Below are 13,964 nucleotides of genomic sequence, written 5' to 3' on the forward strand. Positions count from 1 at the left end.
TATTTAGTTATTCCAACATAAACTAAAATTTGGAGTTTTTTAAAATTTTTATGGCTATACCCATGGAATATGAAAGTTCCCAGGCCAGGGATTGAATTCCAGCCACAGCTGCAACCTACACTGAAGCTGCAGCAATGCCAGATCCTTTAAGCCACTGCATTAGGCCAGGGATTGAACATGCACCTCCACAGCGACCCGAGCTGTTGCAGTCGGATTCTTAACCCAATGTGCCAGGGCAGGCACTCCTAGAGCATATTTTTAAACATGTAATTTTAGCTGAAGAAGTGTAAACCTTCTCTAGCTCACATCAAAAGTTTAGAGTGTACAGAGGTTTTTAAAAAATACATAAAATAGTACCATTTTAAATATAAGTTACCATTTTAACCATTTTAAGTGTACAGCTGAGAGGCATTAAGCATGAATTGTCGTGCAACTATCACCACTATCTATATCCACAACTTTAAAATATATATTTTTATTCCAAATTTGATAAGTATAACACTCTTATAAATCAATACATTACAAATGTATTTACAAGAGAAAGGCTGCATTCTCCTACAGAAAGTAGTCCTTAAAAAGACCTATCGGAGTTCCCGTCGTGGCGCAGTGGTTAACGAATCCGACTAGGAACCATGAGGTTGCGGGTTCGGTCCCTGCCCTTGCTCAGTGGGTTAACGATCCGGCGTTGCCGTGAGCTGTGGTGTAGGTTGCAGACGCGGCTCGGATCCCACGTTGCTGTGGCTCTGGCGTAGGCCGGTGGCTACAGCTCTGATTCAACCCCTAGCCTGGGAACCTCCATATGCTGCGGGAGCGGCCCAAGAAATAGCAACAACAACAACAACAACAACAAAAAGACAAAAAAAAAAAAGAACTATCTATAAAGTTTAGAGAAATGTTTCTAAACTAGAACATTAAAAACTAATATTTATTGTCAATTAACTTGCTCAATTTATTGAAATAAGTGATTCTTCATGCAAATTGATGCTTCCTATATGTTTGAGAAAAAAGCATGGAGGTGCAGCTGTTAAAACATTGAATTCTTGCAGAGTATTCCTTTTCTAATGTAATGAAGATCACCTGTTAAATCTTCAATAAAAACATATTTTCTTCTCAAAAAAACATAACTGAGTGGATTTATTCGCATATATTATTTTGTAGTGTATGTTTTTAGTCTAATGCTCATGCAGGCTGAAAATGCCTTAAGTGAAAAGGAAAATATTTATAAAATATATGCCTATTAAAAAATTCATATATATCTACACTATATAAAAATACAAGTTATCATATTACCCCTTTTTAGGTATACAATTCAATGGCATTAAGTACATTCACAATATGTGCATCATCACAATTCATTTCCAGAACTTTTTTTCATTATGCCAAACAGAAACTTTGTGCCCAGTATACAATAACTTCATTCCCTCCTTCACCGCACCTCTGGTAATCTTTATCTACTTTCTGTTTCTATGAATGTGCCTATTTTAAATAACTCACGTGAGTGGGACCACACAATGTTTGTCCTTTCGTATTTTGCTTATTTCACTTAGCATAAGGGTCCATGCAAATTACATCATGTATTAGAATTTCATTCCTCTTTATGGCTGAAATATTCAATCTATGTATTACACTTCATTTGTTGATGGACACAAGTTGTTTCCAATTTTGGCTATTGCGAATAATCCTGCTTTGAACATTAGGAAACTACTGTTTCAGTTCCCTGCAGTCAATAGTTTTGAGTGTAAATCTAGAAGCAGGCTTGCTGGATCACATGACAACACAATGTTAAACTTTTTGAGGAACTGCCAAACTGTTTTCCACAGCAGCTGTGGGCTGCCATTTTACATTCCCACCAGCAATGTTCAAGGGTTCCAATTTCTCCACATCCTTGCCAATATTTGCGATACACAGGTTTTGTTGGATCATTTCTATCCTTCCAGCTATGAAGGAATATCTCACTGTGGTTTCAATTTGCATCTTCCTAATGACTAAAAGATGTTAAATATGTTCATATGTGCTTACTGGCCATTTGTATATTCTCTTTAAAGAAATGCCTACTTGGAGTTCCCGTCATAGCTCAGTGGTTAACGAATCCGACTAGGAACCATGAGGTTGCAAGTTCGATCCCTGGCCTTGCTCAGTGGGTTAAGGATCTGGTGTTGCGGTGAGCTGTGGTGTGGGCCGGAGATGCGGCTCGGATCCCAGCTCGGATCCCACATTGCTGTGGCTGTGGCTCTGGCTCAGGCAGGCAGCTATAGCTTGGATTAGATCCCTAGCCTGGGAACTTCCATATGCTGCGGGAGCGGCACTAGAAAAGGCAAAAAGACCAAAAAAAAAAAAAAGAAAAAAAGAAAAAAGAAATGCCTACTCAAGTCCTTTGCTTACTTTTTGAGTTGTTTCTTTGCTGTTGTGGAGTTGGAGTTCTTTATGTATTCTGGGTAATAAATCTCTTTTCAGATATTTGATTACCAAGTATTTTCTCCTGTTCCTCCTGTTGTCTTTTCACTCTGTTGATAGTGTCCTTTGATACACAAAAGTTTTTAGAGGGATGAAGCCTCAATTTTTCCCTTACTGCCTGTGCTTTTGATGTCAATTCTGAAGAATAACTGCTAAATGGAGTATCATGAAGATTATCCCCTATGTTTTCTTTAAAGAGTGTTACAGTCTTAGTACTTAAGTTTAGGTTTAAATTTACATAAATTTGAGTTCATCTTTGTATGTGGTGTAAAGAGTTCAACTTTACTCTTTTGTATATGGATATCCAGTTTTCTCAGCATTATTTGCTGAAAAGACTCCTTTCCCCTTTGAATAGTGGTGGCATCCTTATCAAAAATTATTTGACCATGAGAGTTCCCTTGTGGTGCAGCGGGTTAAGGATTCAGCACTGTCACTGCAGTGGCTCAGCCCTGCCCAGGAACTTCCATATGCCATAGGTGAAGCCAAAAAAAAAAAAAAAAGTTGATAATATGGTTGAGGATTTATTTAGTCTATTGATCTATAAGTCTGTCCTTATGCTACTACTACACTGTTTTGATTATTGTCACTTTGGAATAAGTTTTAAAATTAGAAAACTTAGTTGGTCTGAGTCTTCCAACTTTGCTCTTAGTGTTATCATCTTATTAGTAATAGTGTTTGCCAATCCATGAGATGACTTTTCATTTATTTGTCTTTTATTTCTTTCAGAGATGTTTTGTAGTTTTCAGGGTAAAAGTCTTTTGCCTCCATAGTTAAATTTATTCCTAAGTAATTATTCTTTTTTATGCTACTTAAGTGTTTTCCCCCCCTTTTTCAGCCACGCCCACAGCATATGGAAGTTCCTGGGCCAGGGATAGAATCTGAGCAGCATCTGCAACCTAAGCCACAGCTGTGGCAATGCCAGATCCTTAATCTGCTGTGCTGAGCTGGTGATTGAACTGGCAATGCCACAGAGACAAGCTGGATCCTTAACCCAATGTGCCAGAGTGGGAACTCCTGCAAGTGCGTTAATTTCCTTTTCTGACTGTTCATTCATAGCATACGGAAATGCAAATATCTTTGTGTGCTCATTTGTCCTGCATCTTTGCTGAATTCATTTATTAGCTCTATCAAGTTTTTTGGAGTTGAATCTTTAAGTTTTCTACATATAAGATCACATCTGCAAGCAGAGATAAATTTTACTTTTTCTAGGGAGTGAGTAACTGCCATGACTCAGTAATAACGAACTTGACTAGTATCCATGAGGACACGGGGTCTTTCCCTGGCCTTGCTCAGTGGGTTAGGGGTCTGGTGTTACCAAACACTGTGGTGTAGATGACAGATGCAGCGTGGATCTGGAGTTGCTATGTAGCCTACTTCCTTAGGTGAAGGAGCGGCCCTAATAAAATTTATTTTACTTCTTCTTTTCCATTTTGGATGCCTTTTGTGTCTTTTCTCTGTCTAAATGTTCTGGTTAGGACTTTCTAAGGTATGTTGAATAAAAGTGGTAAAAGTGAGGATCCATGTTTTTTCTCTGTTTTTAGGGGTAAAATGTTCAAATCTTTCACCAATCAGTATAATGTCATCTGTGGGTTTGTCACATGTGCCCTTTATAATGTTGACCTACAAAGGTTTTTAATTATGCCATATTACAGTTCTCCTAACAAGAAAAGGAAAGGGGGAGTTCCCGTCGTGGCGCAGTGGTTCACGAATCCGACTAGGAACCATGAGGTTGCGGGTTCGGTCCCTGCCCTTGCTCAGTGGGTTAACGATCCGGCGTTGCCGTGAGCTGTGGTGTGGGTTGCAGACCCGGCTCGGATCCTGCGTTGCTGTGGCTCTGGCGTAGGCCAGTGGCTACAGCTCCGATTCAACCCCTAGCCTAGGAACCTCCATATGCCGCGAGAGCGGCCCAAGAAAAATGGCAAAAAGACAAAAAAAAAAAAAAGAAAAGAAAAGGAAAGGATCTAGAAAGCTGGAAATGGTGTCTTCGGTAAGAGGTTACCAGCGTTACATAGAGGGCTCATTCAAAGTCCTGACATGACCAATAAGGATATAGAATGCACTGGTATTCTGCACAGAGCTTGGGGATGTTGTAGGTCTGTATCTCAGATGATACTGTCAGGCACTAGGTTCTGGCTGCTGAAATCACAGATTAGGCAGACATGGCATATCCCTTTCTTAGACAGCTTGGGCTACCATAACAAAGTAACACAGACTTGATGGCTTAAATAAAAGAAAATTACTTTCTCATAGTTCTGGAGGCTGGAAGTCTGAAATCAAGGTACCCGTATAGCTGAGTTTTAATGAGAATGAACTTTGAGGCTGGTAGATGGCCACCTTCTACCTGTGTCCCAACATGGTGCAGAGAGCACAATTTCTCTCTCTCTCTTTTTTTTTTTTTTGCTATTTCTTGGGCCGCTCCCACGGCATATGGAGGTTCCCAGGCTAGGGGTCCAATCGGAGCTGTAGCCACCAGCCTATGCCAGAGCCACAGCAACGCGGGATCTGAGCCGCATCTGCAACCTACACCACAGCTCAAGGCAACACCGATCGTTAACCCACTGAGCAAGGGCAGGGACCGAACCCGCAACCTCATGGTTCCTCGTCGGATTCGTTAACCACTGCGCCACGACGGGAACTCCCTCTTTCTCTTCTTATAAGGCCACTAATACTGTAATGAAGGTTCCACTCTCACAGTCTAATCTAATCCTAATTACTTGCCAAAGGCCCATTTCTAAATACCATCACACTGAGGACTTATGGCTTCAACATTAGAATTTTAGGGGAAGAAAAATATTCAGTCCATAACAATCTCTTTCAGCAAAACAATGATGAAGCTAACATAGGATTACAACAGAGTTAAATTAGCTATCAGAAATGTTCACAGGGAGTTCCCATCGTGGCTCAGAAGAAACAATTCTGACTAGTATCCATGAGGATGTAGGTTCAATCCCTGGCCTCCCTCAGTGAGTCAAGGAGCTGGTGATACTGTGAGCTGCGGTGTAGGTTGCAGATGCAGCTCACATCTAGCGTGACTGTGGCTGTGGCTGTGGCTTATGCTTACGGCTACAACTCCAATGCAACCCCTAGCCTAGGAACCTCCATATGCCACAGGTGGGGCCTGAAAAAAAACAAACAAACAAAAAAAACAAAAAAAAAGGAAAAGAAAATAAATGTTCACAGTAATTCAAGCCTGAGACATACTTACAAAATTTGGAGACAAGTTATGTTTATAAAGCTGAAGAGTAGAATGAAGAAGATTAGAAACAAGACTGGAAACCAATACTTCCTTTCCCAGTTTATTGTCAGTCACTCGTCTCTGGCTACTGGCCACTTGAACGGTCCATTTATCCATATCTGCTATAATACAGACAGCTTCTGCTATTGGTTCATCCAATACTGGATGCTGAGGGAGAAAAAAGAATTCATCTTAACGACAAAATTTTCAAAGATAACAATAACGGAATGAGACAAGGAAGAGACACTAGACAAAAACAAAATAAAAGAATATGAAATTTGAGAGCTACTGCCAAAGAATCCCTGATAGTGGAGAATGAAATAGTACAGTAATTCAATAACAATACTCTATGAGATATCTTACAGAAATCACTATAGGCAGAGAATCATTACCAGAACTTTTTATTTTTAATCCATAACATAATTTTAACCAGTCTTTTTGTCATTCATTCATTTATTCATTCACTGAATTTACTAAATGCCAACAATGTGTCAGGGAACTGGACAAAAAATTGTTTTTACCTTGAAAGAGTTAAATGTTTTACAAATATGTAGGAAAGAAATTCACATGAACAAGTCAACAATAAAGTTCTGTGCTAACTACCCCAAAGTGTCAGGCACTGATTTGCTTGAGCACCACAAAGGCAATCTTTGATTATCCCTTCCAGGCTGCATTTACTATATTTTTACATTCTACTATGATGTATAACCAGAGTACGGACGTAGCAATTTAAAAGGAGGCAAATCAAAGGGTACTATCATGGGGGGAAAATGTCATACACACACACACACACCCATTACATCCCAGTTAACATTTTTAACATTTCAGATCTAAGAGTCCTCATTGTGGCTCAGCATTCACGACCCCGACTAGTGTCTATGGGGATGATGGTTCGATCCCTGGGTTCGCTCAGTGGATTAAGGATCCAGCATTGCCATGAGCTGTGGCATAGCTCATGATCATGGCTCAGATTCCGTGTTGCTGAGGCTGTGGTGTGGGCCAGTGGTTGCAGTTCCAATTTGACCCCTAGCCTGGGAACGTCCACCCTCCTCGTCGGGTGTGGCCCTAAAAAAGACCAAAAAACAACAAAAAACAAAAACCCAAAAAAACAAATAAACAATTTTCAGAACTATATCTAAATTAAAAGGTATAGAAAAAAGAATGAAAATACTTAAATTCTTTATCATCAAGATCTTTGTGAAGAATTATGTAGAATATTAAAAGTATATAGAAGGATTTCTACTTTATAGTGTTTAAATTTCTATCATAAGGGAGCTCCCGTCGTGGCACAGTGGTTAACGAATCCGACTAGGAACCATGAGGTTGCAAGTTCGATCCCTGCCCTTGCTCAGTGGGTTGACGATCTGGTGTTGCCGTGAGCTGTGGTGTGGGTTGCAGATGTGGCTCGGATCCTGCGTTGCTGTGGCTCTGGCGTAGGCCGGTGGCTACAGCTCCGATTCAACCCCTAGCCTGGGAACCTCCATATGCCGTGGGAGCGGCCCAAGAAATAGCAAAAAGACAAAAAAAAAAATTTCTATCATAAGCATTCGCCTAAATGACACCTTTTTTGGCCATGGCTTTGGCATGTGTAAGTTCTGGGGCTAGGGATTGAGTCTGCACCACAGCGCTGATCCAGGCCACATCAGTGACAACGTCGAACTCTTAACCTGCTGACCCACCAGCAAACTCCTAAACGACACTTTTATAATTAGAAAATTTAAAAATAGTTTTCCACTATATCTTAACAGACATTCACTGATAAAAGGACTTCACGCATATGGCTATGCCTTTGGTTTACCATGGTTTACACAATAAGACCAAAAATGACAATTTAGTACCTGTCACCACTATGAGAAAGAGATACTCGGTTCTTCAACATCTTTCTGTATTTGCAAAGGTAAGGATTTCTTCACCACTGGCCATATGAATTATCAGTAATAAGACTGAAATAAAGGAGTGCCCATCGTGGCTCAGCAGTATTGAACCCGACTAGCATCCATGAGGACGCGGGTTCGATCACTGCCCTCATTCAATGGGTTAAGGATCTGGTGTTGCCGTGAGTTGTGATGTACGCTGCCAAGGTGGTTCGGATCCCAAGTTGCTGTGGCAGTAAGTGTAGGTCGGCAGCTGCAGCTCCAATTTGACCCTTAGCCTGGGAACTTCCATGTGCCTTGGGTGCAGCCCTAAAAAAAAAAAAGACTGATATATCAACTATAATCTGAAACACTTGAACCTAATGGCCTTTTTCCTTTCTAACTTTTACTGTTACCACAATTTCAAAGCAAGAATGCAAGTTTACTCCTGGATAAACCTATGTTTGGCACCCCCAAAGAATATCTCTTTGCCCAGTTAATGAATAATCATTTTGAATATGGCTTTTTGCTCAGTGATAAGTAAAGGAAGAAAAGGAAGCTCACAATCTTGTGAGGGAGACAAAAATAAATATACCAAGCTATAAAAAGACTTTTGTAATAGACAAAACAGTAACCAAGTGCTGGAGTACCAGAGGAGGGCAATAGTGGGTTCTGTGTTACTGGGAATCACAGAGTGGGAGGGACAGCAATATGACACTTACGTATGAATAGGATTCCTGGTGAAAAATGGGAGAGGAATATAGATAATTCTGTAAGAGGGAATATCATGAGAAGACTCAGAAATAGAGGTAGAGGTACATAACTAAATTTGTGAAGAATGATATTGAGAAGTGGGAAAAGAAGAGAATAGCAAATAAAAAGCCTGGAAAGATACATTGTGAAGACTTTCCATGGAACTCTAAACTTTATTTATTTTTTTATTATTATTATTTTTTGGCTTTTGTCTTTTTTAGGGCCGCACCCACAGCATATGGAGGCTCCCAGGCTAGGGGTGTAATCGGAGCTCTTGCTGCGGGCATACAGCAGAGCCACAGCAACACCACATCCAAGACTCGTCTGCAACCTACACAACAGCTCACAGCAACACCGGATCCTTAACCCACTGAGCGAGGTCAGGGATGGAACCCACAACCTCATGGTTCCTAGTCGGATTCGTTTCTGCTGTGCCACAACAGGAACTCCAGGAACTCTAAACTTTATATTTGTTTTCATAAAATAGTACTCAAATACTTCTTATTCAACTCTTACCAAGGATATAATATTTTTCTATTCATCAGCTTCATTACTGAAATAAATCTTGCAAATGGTGTATACATCTAAAGCTGTAAGGTCTATCTCACCTAGTGAACATGTATTTAACATAACCAGACAGTAACCAAGTGCTGGAGTACCAAAGGAGGGCAACAGTGGGTTCTGTGTGACTGGGAGTCACAGAGTTGAAGGTGACTAGGTTACTATGTGGTTATAAAAGAAAAATAAGATAGGATCAAGTAACAAAAATGGAAAACTGTTAAAAGAAGATACCATTCTCAAAAGCAGAGGACAGACATGACACCATAAAACTCTCAGAAGAGAACACAGGCAAAATATTCTCTGACAAACCATACAGATGTTTTCTTAGGTCAGTCCACCAAGGCAATAGAAACAAAAACAAACCAATGGGATCTAATCAAACTTACAAGCTTTTGCACAGCAAAGGAAACCATAAAGAAAACAAAAAGACAACCTACAGAATGGGAGAAAATTGCTGCAAATGATGTAACCACCAAGGGCTTAATCGCCAAAATATACAAACAACTCATACAACTCAACAACAAAAAACAAACAACTCAAACAAAAAATGGGCAGAAGACCTAAAAAGATATTTTTTCAAAGCAGACATATGAATGGCCAGTAGGCACATAAAAAAATGCTCAAAATCACTAATTATTAGAGAAATCCAAAACTACAGTGAGTTACTACCCCACCACACCAGTCAGAATGGCCGTCATTAATAAGTCTACAAATAACAATTGCTAGACAGAGTATGGAGAAAAGAGAACCCTCCTACATTGTTGCTGGCAATGTATACTGGTACAACCACTATGGAAGACAGTATGGAGGTTCCTGAGAAAACTAAGAAGAGAACTATCATACCATCCAGCAATTCCTCTCCTGGGTATACCGGACAAACCAATAATTCAAAAAGATACATGCACCTGTATGTTCACAGCAGCACTATTCACAATAGCCAAGGGATGGAAACAACCTAAATGTCCAATGACAGAGGAACAGATTAAGAAGATGTGGCACATACTTACAATGGAATACTACTTAGCCATAAAAAATAATGAAATAATGCTATTTGCAGTGTCACAGATGCAACTAGAGATTCTCATACTAAGTGAAGTCAGAAAGATAAATACCATATATCACTTTTTTTTGTTTGTTTTGTCTTTTGTCTTCTTAGGGCCGAACCCTCAGCATATGGAGATTCCCAGGCTAGGGGTCTAATTGGAGCTGGTCCCGTCGGCCAAAGACAGAGCCACAGCAATGCCAGATCCGAGCTGTTTCTTCGACCTACACCACAACTCATGGCAACAACAGATCCTTAACCCACTGAGTGAGGCCAGGGATCGAACCCGAAACCTCATGGTTCCTAGTCAGATTCATTTCCGCTGCGCCATGACAGGAACTCTCCCACATATAACTTATATGTGGAATCTAAAATATGGCACAAATAAACCTATTTACAGAACGGAAACAGATACAACAGACATAGAGAACAGACTTGTGGTTGCCACGGGGAGGGGGAAGGGAGGGGGATGGACTGGGAGTTTGGGTTAGTTGACACAAACTATTACATTTAGAATGGATAAGAAATGAGGTCCTGCTGTAAAGCACAGGCAACTATATCAATCTCTTGGGATAGAACCTGATGGACGATAACATGAGAAAAACAAAGTATATATATGTATGACTGGGCAACTTTGTGGTACAGCAAAAACTGGCACGGCAGTGTGAATCAACTACATTTTACTTCCAAAAGTAAAAAAAAAGGCAGAGGACATCTTTAGGAGATGAGAATTATGATGGAAGTCTATTCATTGTCCTCATAAGGAAATGCCTAAACAGATCCTGGGGAAAGTGCTATGAAAGATAATTTTTTTAAAGGGTTACAAATCAGTTTAGAAATTAACTTTATAGCTCCTCATTCAAAAGTCAAAAGGCTAAGACTTTAAAAGCTTCCCCCCCCCCCCCCCCCCCCCCCCCCGGTAAAGAAAAAGGAAAATAAGCTCACATCAGTAGTTACCCAAGAAAGAAGGGTCTAAATCTCAAATGTGAGATTAAAAATAATCCAAATCAAACTCACATCAGGAGCTGTTAAAGGAAACAAGGGGGCAGTGCCAGTCATTCTTTCCACAAATGCTTGTTTTCACTCAGTGAATTATCATAAGCAATGTTCTAATTTGATAAAATTTCAACTTAATCAATCTTAGTCCTTTCCTTCACTATGGACAAAACAGCCTACAGTCAATGGTAGTGTGTTCTTAACTGAGATATTAGAGTAGCCTCCTCCACAAAGGAAGTTTCTATTCAGCCTCAAATAATTCCAAGTCACAAAACAGGAAGTATATATGAATAGGAGAATGAAGCAGTGAATCTAAAAAGCTTTGTTTTTCTTTAAACCTTTTCCTTTGAGTTTCAGAAGTTCCACAACACAAATGTTCCCACAATCTTACCAGCCCTTTACTCTCCCAGGCATTTCCAAAGTTTCAAATAAATTCCAAAATCTTTAAGTATCTTCTAACAGAGACTCCCGTATCTCCGCCATGTTACAAAACCTGATTTTTCTGTTGCCTGCAAACACTGCCTTGCAAATTGCACTTTTAAACTCAAAAAAAACGTACTGAAACAACTTCAGTGCACTTTCCGCAAACCTGCCAGTTTTCTTCAATTATCTCTTAAGAAAAAATAAAAAGTTAACCCCAGTGTTGCAAAAGGAAGTGGTCTTGGGGCACTACAAACTGCTGTTCAAACCAGTATTGCCCTTTTCTTTCTTTCTTTCTTTCTTTCTTTCTTTCTTTCTTTCTTTCTTTCTTTCTTTCTTTCTTTCTTCTTTCTTTCTTTCTATCTATCTATCTATCTATCTATCTATCTATCTATCTATCTATCTATCTATCTATCTATTTTAGGGCTGCCCCAGCAGCATATGGAGGTTCCCAGGCCAGAGGTCAAATTGGAGCTGAGTCTGCAACCTACACTATAGCTCACGGCAACACTGGGCCACCGACCCACTGAGCAAGGCCAAGGATCCAACCTGCAACCTCATGTTTACTAATCCCATTCGTTTCCACTGCACCACAACGGGAACTCCATCAAATTAGTATTGCCTTTTAAAGAAACTACCAAGCATGCAACAAGAACATGAAAATAGTTCTAATGTTAAAACTTGGAAATTTCTGGGAATCAAGCTAAAAGAAATAATCTTAAATAAAACAGCCATAGTATCAGTGTTATTTATAACAATAAAAGAAAAATTGTTTTAAAAGCTGAACAAAAAAGAATAGAGAGCACAGAAATAAGGTCATGTATATATGCTTAATTAATTTATGATAAAGGACACAAGAATACACAATGGAGAAAGGACAGTTTCTTCAATAAATAGTGCTGGGAAAACTGAACATCCACACTGCAAAGGAATGAAACTGGACCACTGTCTTACACCATACACAAAAATCAACTCATATGAGAACTACATGAGTATTACACATAATGACCAAGAGGGATTGTCCCCCCTGCTAGAAATACAAGGATTGGCTTAACATCTAAAAATCAATCACTTGTAATCTATCATATTCACTATGAATCTATCATATTCATATTCATTTTTCTTTAAAAAAGGAAAATCCACATGACCATTTCAATAGATACTGAAAAAGTGTTTGACAAATGCCCACACTAATTCATGATTTAAGGGAGTGCAGAATGGAAAACTCAAAAAGGTAGGAATAGAAGGGAAATTTATCCACCTGATAAACAGCATCTATAAGAATCCTACAGCTAACATCATACTTAATTAAAGACTTGATGTTTTCCCCCTCAGAACAGGAACAAGACAAGGATGTCCACTATCAACACTTCCATGCACTACTGTACCCAAGGGTTCTAGTCGGTATCATAAGGCAAGAAAAGGAAAAAGACGACACCCAGATTTCCAGGAAAGGAAGATTAAAACTGTCTAATAATTGATAACATGGGCCTGTATATAGAAAATCCTGAGGAATCCGTAAGAAAGTATGTAAACTAATAAAAGAGCTGGGCAAAGTGGCAGGATATAAGCGAATGTACAGAAATCAATTATACTCCTATGTACCAACAATGAAAATTAATTCCATTCACGCTTACACATTTGCAATTTTTGATAATAAATAATCTAATGATGAATATCTATGAATACATACAGTATTTTCTGTATCTTCAGATTTTCCGTCAGGTACAAGCATGTAGATGATTATACATAAAGTGACGGATTTAGAGAACAATGATTGTGTCACAGTCACACAGTGAAGTGTGACCAAAAATATAAGCCAATTCTGAGTTCTACTGGTTAACAGTTTGTCCTAAACAAATTTAAGAGCAGTGAGGGTCACGTACCTGAACAGCGTGAGACAAATCTGACAGTAGACACTGCCGGAGTCTCTCATCATTCCCAATTCCTTGAAGAACAAAGTCAGGCACGTAAGACGAGCAGTAGCCACCCAGCAAGGACCTCCCAAAGTTGGCGATGTTGGGCTGAACAGCGCTAACTTCAACTAACTTTGACCTAGAAGAAAAGTTTCAAAAGAAGACATACCTAATTAGTAAGAAATATATTCCACCAATGACATAAAATTTGAAATCTACTAGTTCATACCTCTAGCACCATCATTCTCTACAAAATACATGAAGAGTAAAATCATCCTTACATAGAAACTGGTTTAAGGGCTCAATTAGACCACAAAATATTTCCTATCCAAAAAAGTTCTGAAGAACAGCTCTGTCATGAGATGAGCAGAAATCTTTCATAACATACTTTGGAAATGCTGTCCCTTGTGTATGTAACACATTTTAATACAATCAAATTATAGAAACCATCATCCAAAACAAAGCTTGGTACATAACATTTATCGTGTATGAATCTTCTTGAATTTTTGACTGGAGTATATGGTCTATGCATTCCTCTATTCCAAACTTACTGCTTTTTTTTTTGTCTTTTTAGGGCCGCACCCACGGCATTTGGAGCTTCCCAGGCTAGAGGTCCAATCAGAGCTGTAACTGCTTGCCTATGCCACAGACACAGCAACTGGGGATCCGAGCCACGCCTGCAACCTACACCACAGCTCATGGCAATAGAGGATCCTTAACTCACTGAGCAAGGC

General features: G+C 39.5%; 1 protein-coding gene across 4 annotated transcripts in view; it reads right to left on the bottom strand.

Annotated features, from left to right (window-relative positions):
• The window catches only part of FNIP1 (folliculin interacting protein 1), a 130,951-nt gene that overhangs the window by 5,290 nt on the left and 111,697 nt on the right, over window positions 1-13,964 (bottom strand). For all 4 annotated transcript variants that reach the window (XM_047778567.1, XM_047778570.1, XM_047778569.1 and 1 more), the window contains 2 exons: window positions 13,201-13,369; window positions 5,660-5,857 (listed from right to left, as the gene is read on the bottom strand). In XM_047778567.1, coding sequence (XP_047634523.1) covers window positions 5,660-5,857; window positions 13,201-13,369 — 367 coding nt within the window. The remainder of the gene's footprint in view (window positions 1-5,659; window positions 5,858-13,200; window positions 13,370-13,964) is intronic.

The sequence above is a fragment of the Phacochoerus africanus genome, chromosome 4, assembly GCF_016906955.1.
Source record: "Phacochoerus africanus isolate WHEZ1 chromosome 4, ROS_Pafr_v1, whole genome shotgun sequence".
In the NCBI taxonomy this organism is placed as follows: Eukaryota; Metazoa; Chordata; class Mammalia; order Artiodactyla; family Suidae; genus Phacochoerus; species Phacochoerus africanus.